We start from the raw sequence: 11,278 nt of genomic DNA on the forward strand, positions 1-11,278 counted from the left end.
CGTGGCTCAGCGGGGCCACGGCACCGTGCGCACGGCACACGTGTCTGCGGTACGTGGCTCAGCGGGGGCCACGGCGCCGTGCTCACGGCACACACGTCTCCCCCCACAGTACGTGGCTCAGGCGGAGGCCTCGGCCCTGCAGCAGCAGCAGTATTACCAGTGGTACCAGCAGTACAGCTACGCCTACCCGTACAGCTACTACTACCCCATGGTGAGCGCCCGGCCCTGCCGGGACCGGTGGGAGGCGGGTGCTGGGAGTGGGAGCCGGCGGGCGGGTTCCAGCGGCCCGGGGAGGGCTTGAAGACGGCAGTGCAGCTTCCGAAACTTGCCACTAGCACGCTGCCCCCGTGGTCCAGCCGAGAGCCCTTCCCAGGTCCAGCCTTCTCTGCCGCTGGTCACTCCTCTCCCCTGCGACGTCCCCCTCTGCTGTGGCTCCCTTCCCCACTCCCCTGTCTCTCTGCGCCCCCACCTTGCAGAGGGTTCCCAGGTCACGCCTCAGGGAGCCCTTTTCTCTGACCGATGGGACTAGTTAGAGCCGTATTCTGCCGCACCCCGGTTTGCTTTCACGGAGCTTACTGCCTGAGCCGCTCTGTATCTGTCCGCAACTGTGCACGTTTTGAGCGTAGACTTCAGTAGCGCGTGGATTTTCATGTTTTATTTTTGGTTCTGTTGTGGTGTTTAGGAAAGTTGGTGCTTAGTATGACTATTTGTTAAATAGAGAATGGAATCGAAAGAGGTTTTCATTGCATCTTAGTTGTTTTTAACGCAACAGAATTTGGCGCGTTTACACAGTGGAGAGTAATAGAAAGGGGTGGGGGGAAGTGGAGCATCACAGGTTATGTACGGCTCCTGAGCAGGCAGGAGAAGGGGGAGGGGATTGGGCCTCCACCGACCCTCGTTTCTGTGCCTTTGGCAGAGCATGTACCAGAGCTACGGTTCTCCCTCCCAGTATGGCATGGCCAGCTCGTACGGCTCCGCCACACCCCAGCAGCCATCGGCACCCCAGCACCAGGGGGCTCTGAACCAGGTAACGCCCCCAGCCAGCTCCGTGGCACGTTCAAGAGGGGGAATGTAGTGTTTGTGAGTGGGCGGGCAGTGGGGATGCCTGCATTTTTTAAGCTGCCCACTCCCTGGTTTCTCTCCTGCCGAGCGACTCTTGATCTGATAACGAGGAGGGCGAAGCATGGCTTTTGAAACCAGGATGGGTTTAGGACTTGGGCAAGGCCTGGGGGCTCGGTGTTGGGGTGACAGTGGGAGCAGTTTGCAGCATGGCAGCTGTCTTCTGAGTTTTCCCCCAGCACATGCACACATACATGCACCATCACACACGCAGTTTGGCCTTGCACTTAGCGTGCTGTGTGGAGGAGTGTGGAGCTGGTGCAGGGAAGGTGGATAGATCTGGGCTGGGATCCCAGCTTCCCATCAAGTGGTGTCATTACAAGTCATGTGATCTCTCTGCATCTCAGCCAGTCCTGTCAAGTGGGAAGGATCATCACTTCACAGGGCCCCTGAGAACGTGTGTAATCACGTGTGGGTCTCGATTGGCACGCACGATGTGCTCAGACAGTAACCCCGGCTGGGTGCACTGTTGGGGCCGCACTCCCTAGGAGGTGGACGGCAGGGTTTAATGCCCACTGCTGCCGCCCGGCAGCTGGGGGCCATGGGAGAGCAGCTCAGGGTCTGAGCTGGAGTCCTCTGAGCTGTGAAGAGTGTGGGCAGTAACTCTCCGTTCCTCAGGGAGTCGCTCTGAGCGCCCAGGGCAATGAGACGTGGGAGGGTCTCGGTGCGGGGTTGGGAGCTAAGTGATGCCATGATCGTGAGGACAGTGTGAGAGCCAGCACAGGGAGCTCTACTCCTGTCCTCAGCGCCTGCTTCCTCCACCAGCCCCCAGTCCCTGGCATGGAAGAAAGTATGTCCTACCAGGCCCCCCCTCAGCAGCTGCCGGCAGCCCAGCCCCCTCAGCCCTCCAACGCCCCGCATGGGGCTCATACTCTGAACAGCGGCCCCCAGCCTGGAACAGCCCCAGCCACACAGCACAGCCAAGCAGGGCCTGCCTCGGGCCAGGCCTATGGGCCACACACCTACTCCGAGCCTGCCAAGCCCAAGAAGGGCCAACAGCTGTGGAACCGGATGAAGCGTAAGTTGGCGGTAGACTTGGGAAGAAGAGAGGGCGTGGGGGCTGGACCTTACAGAGCCAAGCGTGGGGTGCTTCTGGATATCGTGGTCATCCCTAGGCTTAGGGTGCACCTGCCCTGCAGCCCTTTGCTGGAGCTTGGCGTCTCCCATTCCTGGGGATAGGGCAGCCTGAGGTGGGCCAGGGTAAGGTCTAACCCCAGCTTTTGCGGCTCTCACAGCAGCCCCTGGGACTGGTGGTCTCAAGTTCAACATCCAGAAACGGCCCTTTGCTGTCACCAGCCAGAGCTTCAGCTCCCCCTCAGAGGGCCAGCACAGCAGCTTCGGCCCCCAGCCCAACCCCGAGAAAGCCCAGAACCACAGGTGATGGCCGTCCCGTTGCTCTTGTCCCAGCTCCCTTGCCTGTGCAGTCAGCCTGCACCCCGAGCCTCAGTCTGCTCCTCCAGAATGGGGAGGGGTCCCTCCCTCAGGGTTGCCGTGGACACGAAATGAGGGGGATAAAAGAAGACGCTCGAGTTGGGTCCGGCGCATGTCTGCTCTGTGAGCAGTAGCGATGACGGGCTTTTCTGCCGGCTGAGTCCCACATCTGCCCTCCCTAGGGGGAGCCTGTCCGGGAAGCCTGACGATTGGCCGCAGGACATGAAGGAGTATGTGGAGCGCTGCTTCACTGCCTGCGAATCGGAGGAGGACAAGGACCGGACGGAGAAGCTGCTCAAGGAGCTGCTGCAGGCCCGGCTGCAGGACGGTTCGGCCTACACCATTGACTGGAGCCGGGAACCCCTGCCAGGGTTAGTCCAGGCTGGGGATGGGGAGGAGGGCGATTCTGGGTGCTGAAGTGGAGACCTACAGACTTAGGTACCTGAAGCCCCGAGAATGAGCAGGAAGGTTAGCTCCGGCGGGGGGAAAGGCCAGGAGGGTAGAGCAGAGGTCCAGGCGCTGCCTGGGGGTGCAGTCCTGGGGTGGGGTGCAGGCCGTGAAGGCTGGCGAGTGCACAGTATTCAGCTGCGAAGAGCACTCTCTAGACAGAGGAAACGTTGGGTTTGCCTCCCATTTTTGCAGTGTATTAGCTGAGTCGCCTGGGTAAGTTCCTTTCCTGCCTGAGGCTGTGTGTTCCTGGGGCGGCTGGCAGATGTTGGGGATGGTGGGGGCGCTGGGTTGGTGATGCCCTGCCCTGCTATATCCTCAGGCTGACTCGGGAGCCTGTGGCTGAGAGCCCCAAGAAGAAGCGGTGGGAGGCCCCTAGCAGCCTTCATCCTCCCAGGGGGGCAGGCTCAGCGACAAGGGGCGGGGGTGCCCAGTCCCAGCGAGGGACACCAGGGGCTGGGGGTGCTGGCCGAGCCCGGGGCAGCAGCTTCGCCAAGTTTGGCAACCGCAATGTCTTCATGAAGGACAACAGCTCTTCCTCCAGCACGGACTCCCGCTCCCGTTCCTCCTCCCGGTCCCCCACTCGCCACTTCCGCCGCAGGTACAGGGACTGGGGGCTTGGGGTGGGGGGAGGGCGTGGGGGGAGGGGCCGCTTCAGGCCTTACCTCCCTGCTGCTTCTGTGCAGTGACTCCCACTCGGATTCAGACAGTTCTTACTCAGGGAATGAGTGTCACCCTGTGGGTCGCAGGAACCCCCCAGCGAAGGGCCGAGGAGGTCGGGGGGCCCACATGGACCGGGGCCGAGGCAGGGCACAGCGTGGGAAGAGGTGAGACTCTGGGCGGGTGGCCAGGGGGGTGGGGCTGAGATCGGGGCTCTTGGGGAGCAGTGGGAGGGGCAGGCTGTGACATCTGCCTTGTTCACCCCTGACCTCCTTTTTCAGGCATGATCTCGGTCCCACCAAGCGCAGCCGCAAAAAGATGGCCGCACTAGAGTGCGAGGACCCTGAGCGTGAGCTGAAGAAGCAGAAGCGGGCGGCCCGCTTCCAGCACGGACATTCCCGCCGCCTGCGCCTCGAGCCCCTGGTGCTGCAGATGGGCAGCCTGGAGAGCAGTGGTGCTGACCCAGACTGGCAGGAACTTCAGATCGTGGGCACCTGCCCTGACATCACCAAGCACTACCTGCGTCTCACCTGCGCCCCCGACCCATCCACTGTGCGCCCTGTGGCAGTAAGTGCCTGGAATGGGCAGGTCCTCCCTGCAGGGCGGCTGCTAGCACGAGGCCGTGGCAACCACACGGGAAGGATGGCAGAGACTGCACCCGAGGCTGTGGTGTGGTGGCAGGGGCCTGGGAGCTCTGTGAGAGGTGACTTGAGGACAGAACTTGTGTTTTGAAGACTAAGTCCGGGTCGTGTGGCCTCATTGGGAGACTTGCTCTGAGCCTCCATCTCCTCAGGAAGCGGCCTTCCCAGGCCAGCTTGTCTGAGGCGGGGACGATCAGGCTCCCGTGTCCTTTGCTGAGGCCAGCAGCAGCGTGGTTCATGTTCCGTCCCAGGGGACACACTGACGTGGGCAGCTGAGGTCGGGAGTGGTTACCCTTGCCAAATGTGTTGGGTTCTTTTTAAAGTCGGTAGTTAAGTTATGAAACGAGTCTGATGTTGCCGCCTTCATGTTAGAATGCTGAGTTGGGGGAGGTGTAGTGGGTTTTAGCGATGGCTTCACTCACTCTGCTGAAATTTTTCTGAGCCATCGTTTGGTTTCCTTCCCAGGTTTTGAAAAAGTCTCTGTGCATGGTCAAGTCCCACTGGAAAGAGAAGCAAGACTACGCCTTTGCCTGCGAGCAGATGAAGTCGATTCGGCAGGACCTGACGGTGAGGGGGCTGCTGGGAGGGCCTGTGGTGGGAGAGCCCTGCCCTGCGGTGGCCTCACTGCTCTCCTGCCGTTCCAGGTGCAAGGTGTGCGGACGGAGTTCACGGTGGAGGTGTACGAGACGCACGCCCGCATCGCCTTGGAGAAGGTGAGTGCGGTGCTGAGGCCCTTCCGGGTTCTTCCTGGGCTCCCCGTCCCGGCCTCACGGTCTCTCTCTCCGTGCCCCGGGCTCCAGGGCGACCATGAGGAGTTCAACCAGTGCCAGACGCAGCTCAAGTCGCTGTACGCCGAGAACCTGCCAGGCAACGTGGGCGAGTTCACTGCTTACCGCGTCCTCTACTACATCTTCACCAAGAACTCAGGAGGTGAGGGAGGTGCCTGCGGGACGGGGTGGCCCCAGGCCCCCGGGGTTGGGCGGTACTGATCCTCTTCTGTCTCGGGCTGCAGACATCACCACGGAGCTGGCGTACCTGACTCGGGAACTGAAGGCAGACCCCTGTGTGGCTCACGCCTTGGCACTGAGGGCGGCCTGGGCTCTGGGCAACTACCACCGCTTCTTCCGGCTCTACTGTCATGCACCCTGCATGTCTGGGTACCTGGTGGACAAGTTTGCAGACCGGGAGCGCAAAGCTGCCCTCAAGGCGATGATCAAAACGTATGTGAAGCTGGGTTCTCCCCTGCCCCCTCTGCTCTGCCGGCCCCGCCGCTGCCTTCCTTCCCCACTTCCCTCCTCCCTCTGCACACTCGTGGGCTGTCCGGCTTCCAGCTCCCGTGCCCTGGACACTGGTCCTCTGTCCCCATGTCTTCTTTCTACACGTACCCTGCTCCCCAGCCCCTCCCGCTTCCCTTCCCACTGTTGGCCCTCTGTCTCCCTAGGCCTGCCTCTGCATCTCCCTTCTTCCCCAATCTGTCTCGCTGCTCCAGGGTTCTCTCTCCACCCCCGAGTCTCTCTTTCTCCTGCTCGCGTCACCCTGGACCCTGGTTTGTTTTCTTGCTCTGGGCTCTTGGTTTCCTCCCTCGGTCTCTGTTCACCTTTCACGGCTCTCCTGACACTGAGTCCCACTCGGTAGAGACAAACTAGGAAAGATGGCTGTGCTCTTGGTAGCTTCTGATCGAACGGGACCAAGACCCCATTCCAACTCGAGCTGCTTTAAGAGGATAGAAAACACGTAGGGAGGCAGGTGTGATGTGGGCACAAGCCAGATCAGGGACTGTGTGTAAAAAGAGTAAGCTCTCTGTACGTTAGTTGTTCCCTGTGTTGCGCGCGCGTGCATGGTGGGCAACTTGTGGTTCTGCCGGGGGTGAGATGCCCCGGGTGACGTAAGGAGGGGTCGGGTGACCTCTTTTGTTGGCACAAGTAGGGGCTGCTGCTGGTGTCCAGTGGGTAGAGGCTAGGGATGCTGCTCAGCCTCCTGCAGGGCCCAGGACGCCCCGCAACAGAGAAGCGGCCCCGGTGTCAGTCTTGCCAAGGTTGAGAACCCTCAGTCAGAGGTTGGTAGGTCCAAGGGGCCACATCAGTTAGCTTAGGAGCCACAGGAATGGTGTCGGACTGGGGAGGGACCGTCACACTGAAGTTAGGAAACACACTCCAGGATCCGATTTGCGTCCAGATTTAAGGCAGAGGCTGAGCCAGGGCAGGGGCCGCAGAAGTAGACAAGGATGTGGGACAGAAACATGAAGGCGACAGGATACACAGGACCTGGTTATCTACCTGGGAGAGACGGGGAGGTGGGCTGTCTAAAGGCCCCGTGGGCTGTCCCGGAGTCTGCCCTCCGCAGCGGGATAGCGGCTCCCAAGCTTCTGTGTGGCTCCCAGGGTGTCGTGTGGGCCGGTCACTGTTGTGGTTAGTTCATATGTGCTGGGTCTTGGTTGGGGCCGCCACCGTGAAGGTGCCTTGTCGGAGGGGCCTTGGCCTACACTGGCCACCCGCTCTCTTTCCCCCCGTCCTTAGCAGACGAGCCCCTCCCTCCCAGAGCCCCCAGAACAGGTTTTTGCAGGGTGGCCAGGAGGCCAGCTCCCTCGTGGGGAGAAATAGGCTCTCTCGTGCTCCCATGGATATCCAGAGCTGTGATGGAGCGCGGGCTCGAGGCAGGACTGGGTCACGTCCTTTGTGCGGCATCCTCCCTGTGTGATGCCGGCCAGGTGGCTTTGCCTGTGGAGCTCGGTTCCCTCAGCGTCTGTTTCTAAAGGGTAGGGGGACGCACTTTCTGGGAGAGAATTCAGCAGGTTAAGAGCCAGTTGCCAGCACACGCGAGTCTTCTTAGCAACTGCAAGTGACTGTTGCCAGCGTGTAACAGGCGTTGGCTGACCCTGTGCCGGCCATTCCTGAGGCACTTTGACCCAGGCAGGGGGCACAGCCAGGGTGGGTCCCCCAGAGTAGCTGTCAGACCTGCCAACCCATGCCCACCCCCATCCCCTCGGGTCACTCCCTCTACCTGGCCCCCTGCCCTTGGGCCACAGCGGGCCCTCTTCTGAGGGACTGCTCAGGCCCTTGAGCAGCGGAAGAGCCAGCTGGGCCCTTCCCTCCCATCCCCTCTCCTTGGTCCCCCCGTACAGGTAAGTGAGGGTGAAGGGCGGCACAGCCGGGGCTGGGGCCACCAGCCCCACCCCGGGCCCCCCCAAGCCCTGGAGGTGGGGAGGCTGGGCGGGGAGGGCTAAGAGGTCAGGTAACGTGCTGAGGAAACCCTTTGGGTGCCCTAAGGGGGGGCACCCACTCCCTGCCCGCCGCCCGCCTCATCACATTCTCCTCTTGTCTCCGTAGCTTCCGCCCTGCGCTGCCAGTCTCCTACCTGCAGGCCGAGCTGGCCTTCGAGGGCGAGGCCGCCTGCCGGGCCTTCCTAGAGCCCCTGGGCCTGGCCTACACGGGCCCGGACAACGCCAGCGTCGACTGCCGCCTCAGCCTGGTGCAGCTGTCAGCCTTCTGAGCACCAGCGCGGATGGGGGCGGGGTGGGGGCAGGGCTGCGGCCCCCAGCGCCACCTTGGCCGATTGTGTTTTTGAGCCATGGACTTGGGTTGTAAATTAGTTCGTGGGGAGCGGGCTCCAGGAAGAGCCACCATCCCTGTCCCCGTTTTCGTACCGGGGAGTCTGTACAGAGATTTTTTCTACATTTTTATTTTTTGCCTCAGAGGGACGGGATTGGGGGAGGAGGGGGTGGGACAGCGGAGGGTTGGGGGCGTGGTCTGTAGGCTGCTCTGTGTCCAGCTGGCACCCCCACTAATGCTGTCTCAGTGTTTTCTCTCTCTCTCTCTCGAGCTTGTACTCCGGTACCGACCTGGCACCCTGGCCCATCCCATGCCGGGGGGGCCAGAAGAAGACAGGCCGCTCCGCCCGTGCCCGCCCCGGCGGGGGCACCAGCACGCAGCCCGCCACCCGCCACCCGCCCGCCTCACCACAGACTCTTGTTGCCCAGCCCTCCGGGGCCTCAGTGTTCGGGGCTAGGGGAGCCGTGTAGAGACTGTGCCCCGCCCTCAGCCCCCCACGCCAGAAATGCCGCCGCCAAGCCGCCACCACGTCCACGCCGACACTGCGCACTGAGGACTCCGGAGGCCATCGCGGGACCTCGGCCGGGCCGCCTCGTCCGCAGTTGTATTAAGTTGTCTCCGTGTCCCTCCTCCCTCCACCCCCGTGTTTCTTCTGTTTTTTTTTTCCTTCCCTCCCTCCTCCTCCTGCTTCCCGCCCTTCTTTGGTTCAGCACAGGTAAAACGGTTACCCTCCCTCCCTTGCCTTCATGGATCACCAGCTCACGTCATGTTTCCTTCTCTTTTCTTTTTGTGTGTGTTTATTTAAGTTATTTTTCTTCCTCCCCTTTTTCTTTTTGCCCCCCCCCCTTCTGCCATGTAACTGGAGGATGTGCGATGAGTTGGCAAACAGCTGGACTGTCAGGCTGCTTTTTTTCCAGATGTTCCTCCTTTGCTTCCCTCCCTTCCCTCTCCCCCTCCCTTCTCCTTCCTTCATTCTTTCCTTGGATCACTGAGCACCATTTGGAAGCTTGAGAGAAACCAAAATTAAAGAGAGAGAGAGAGAGAGCACTTTGTCCCTTCCTGCTTGGCCTGGATCTTCCCAGGTTCTTCGGGGTTGAGCGCGGTCTCCTGCAGAGGTCTGGGGGGACCGTCATCCCAGGGGCAGCTCAGCCAGAGGCTGGTAGGTGTCCCCTGCCCTGCCTATGCGGCACAGCCAGACTTCCCCTAGGGTCTGGCTCCCCAGCTCCTGCCTTGGGCTGAACCCAGGCTGCGGGAGGCCGACTTGAGATCCGTGGGGCACCTTGGCTAGGGTGAGGTGGGGGTGTAGCCCCTCCAGGGGCTGTACTACTCTGAGCCCCTCGGCTTCCAGCCTCTGTCTCAGCACTTGGGCCGTATCTTCCAGGGAGGGGGAGGGGGGGGCACAGAGCACATGCTGCCCCAGGAGGAGCAGGCTCCTAAAGCTCAGCTGCGGGGGTGCCTGAAGTCCTGGGGCCAGGAGCGCGCGTCTTAGTGCACCCACTGCGGCGGCTACCTCCCCGGGGCCTGTCAGCCTCAGGAGGGCTAGTGTCAGGTGTAGGGCCCCCGCGGGTACCACGAACGCAGCACACGAGGGTGCGGCTCGAACCAGCTCTTCCTGGGCCTTGGCCACCCCCGCCTGCAGCCCGGGATCAGTCACCATGAGAGCCACAAAGTGCGTGGGGCGGGGCTGGCGGGGCTGGCGGGGCGCCGCGGCCCCGGCTCCAGCCGTCCCTCTGCCTTCCGAGGGCCAGGCGCCGGGACCCCACTCTGCTTCCGTCTCGGGAAAACCTCGAGCGGGGGTTCGTCCCGGCGCTGCCTGTGCCGCCCCACTGTGTGGCTCCGTGGCCCTGCCCGTGGCGGCCGGCTTCAGCACCCTTTCCAGCGCTGTCCACGGGGAAGCCTGGCCTTCGGCCCTGCGCCGCTCCCTGGCCTCCAGCCCGCTTCCGGTGTCAGCGGGAGCGGCAGCGCCCCCTCCGCCGTGGGCGTCCTCAGCGCTGCGCGCGCCCCCGCCGCCGTGCGCGTCCTCGCCGCCATGCGCGTCTGCCCCGTCGTGCGCGTCCTCACGTCCGTCACGCGCGTCCTCGCCGCCGCCGTGCGCGTCCCCGCCGCCCAGCGCGTCTGCCCCGTCGTGCGCGTCCTCACGTCCGTCACGCGCGCCCCCGCCGCCGCCGTGCGCGCCCCCGCCGCCCAGCGCGTCCAGGATGGTGGGCCCGCGGCCCGCCGCCGAGCCCGAGCCGAAGACGAGGTCGGTGCGCGACGCGCGGTCCCACACGATGCGGCCGCGGAAGCGGAAGTGGCGCACCCGGTGCTGCGGCACGGCCAGGACTCCGGGCCCAAGCGCCGCCAGCGGCTCGTCCCAGCAGAAGGCGCCGAAGGGCTCCTCGCGCACGCCGAGGAAGCGGTCGGCGTAGCCCACCGAGAAGTCGGCCGGGTCGAGGCGCGGGTCCCAGCGGATGCGCTGGATGACGGCGGCGGCCGTGCGCAGCGGCGGCTTCTTGGCCCCGGCCCCGGCCCCGGCCTCGGCCCCGGCCCCGCGCCGAGACGGCGCCGGCGCCCCCGGGTGGGGCTGGCGGCAGCGGGCGCCGAAGCGGCAGCGGCCCTCCAGGAAGAAGCGGCAGGCCGGCGGCGCCGCGGGCTCGGCCGCGGGGGCCGCCGCCATGGGAGCGGGGTGGGGGGGAGCCGCGCCCCGTTCCCGCCGCCCTGGGAGCCGCGCACGCGCGCTCGCGGCGCCTCCGATCACCGGCCTGGCGGGCGGCTCCGCGCGCACGGTGTCCGCGGGGAGCCTGACCGCGCCTGCGCGGCCCATGCGCCTGTGTGGCCCTCCTCGGTCCAAAGGGCCTACGGGCACCGCCCGCGCGCTGACCGACTCCCTCAGTGCCCTCGAGGACCCGGACCCGCCCCACCGCGGGTCCACAAGCTTTACAGGTGCGACCACGCCCTTTTGGGCCGCCCTCGGCGACGCTCCGCGTGTACGGCCCCGCCTCCTCCAGGTTCTTCGCTGGGCTGGCTCCGCCCTTACCTAGGGGTGATCCCGCCCCTCGCCTAAAGGTTGGCACGTGCTGCCCCGCCCTCCCGCCCCTTGTGGGTCGTGCCCTCGGCCGGACAACTGTACCCCAGCAGGGCGCAAACTAGGTAGCCCTGACTTGGGACGCCGCTGCCCCCCTCGGGCCGACACACCTTTCCGAGGGGGGTGTGACTCCCCCACCGGGACCCTGCCTCTTCCCAACCACTTTCCTGCGCGGCCGCTCACAGGGTAAGGGCAGCTCGCCTCGAGGGGTTCACTGGATACGCGGGCCGGAGTCAGGCTCCCGGAGCCACTGCACTGGGCCCCAGGGAGCGAATCTAGCCAGCCCCCTGGAGCGAGTCACGTGGCCCCGGGATCGAGTCGGCGGACCCCCTGCAGCGAGTCAGGCCGGACCCCGGGAGCGTCAGCGG

General features: G+C 64.2%; 2 protein-coding genes across 6 annotated transcripts in view; one reads left to right on the forward strand and one right to left on the reverse strand.

Annotated features, from left to right (window-relative positions):
• Nucleotides 1-8,890, forward strand: part of LENG8 (leukocyte receptor cluster member 8) — an 11,707-nt gene extending 2,817 nt beyond the window's left edge. For 3 of the 5 annotated variants that reach the window (XM_034986090.1, XM_034986093.1, XM_034986094.1), the window contains exons 4-15: nucleotides 110-211; nucleotides 917-1,027; nucleotides 1,885-2,137; nucleotides 2,355-2,496; nucleotides 2,733-2,921; nucleotides 3,320-3,598; nucleotides 3,684-3,824; nucleotides 3,939-4,224; nucleotides 4,764-4,865; nucleotides 4,943-5,011; nucleotides 5,099-5,228; nucleotides 5,311-7,820. In XM_034986090.1, coding sequence (XP_034841981.1) covers nucleotides 110-211; nucleotides 917-1,027; nucleotides 1,885-2,137; nucleotides 2,355-2,496; nucleotides 2,733-2,921; nucleotides 3,320-3,598; nucleotides 3,684-3,824; nucleotides 3,939-4,224; nucleotides 4,764-4,865; nucleotides 4,943-5,011; nucleotides 5,099-5,228; nucleotides 5,311-5,933 — 2,427 coding nt within the window. In that variant the 3' untranslated portion in view covers nucleotides 5,934-7,820. Of the gene's footprint in view, nucleotides 1-109; nucleotides 212-916; nucleotides 1,028-1,884; nucleotides 2,138-2,354; nucleotides 2,497-2,732; nucleotides 2,922-3,319; nucleotides 3,599-3,683; nucleotides 3,825-3,938; nucleotides 4,225-4,763; nucleotides 4,866-4,942; nucleotides 5,012-5,098; nucleotides 5,229-5,310 lie in introns of all 5 variants that reach the window. The other 2 variants (XM_034986096.1, XM_034986095.1) reach the window with 2 other exon arrangements.
• A 63-nt stretch (nucleotides 8,891-8,953) lies between these two features.
• On the reverse strand, nucleotides 8,954-10,502 carry LENG9 (leukocyte receptor cluster member 9). The gene is made up of 2 exons (XM_034986518.1): nucleotides 10,023-10,502; nucleotides 8,954-9,923 (listed from the first exon to the last, which is right to left on the reverse strand). Exons 1-2 carry the CDS (start codon nucleotides 10,500-10,502, stop codon nucleotides 8,976-8,978), a joined length of 1,428 nt encoding a protein of 475 aa, XP_034842409.1. The 3' UTR covers nucleotides 8,954-8,975.
• Nucleotides 10,503-11,278: the final 776 nt, after the last annotated feature.

Source organism: Mirounga leonina, unplaced genomic scaffold, assembly GCF_011800145.1.
Source record: "Mirounga leonina isolate KUSES-001 unplaced genomic scaffold, KU_Mleo_1.0 Mir_376, whole genome shotgun sequence".
Classification (NCBI taxonomy): domain Eukaryota; kingdom Metazoa; phylum Chordata; class Mammalia; order Carnivora; family Phocidae; genus Mirounga; species Mirounga leonina.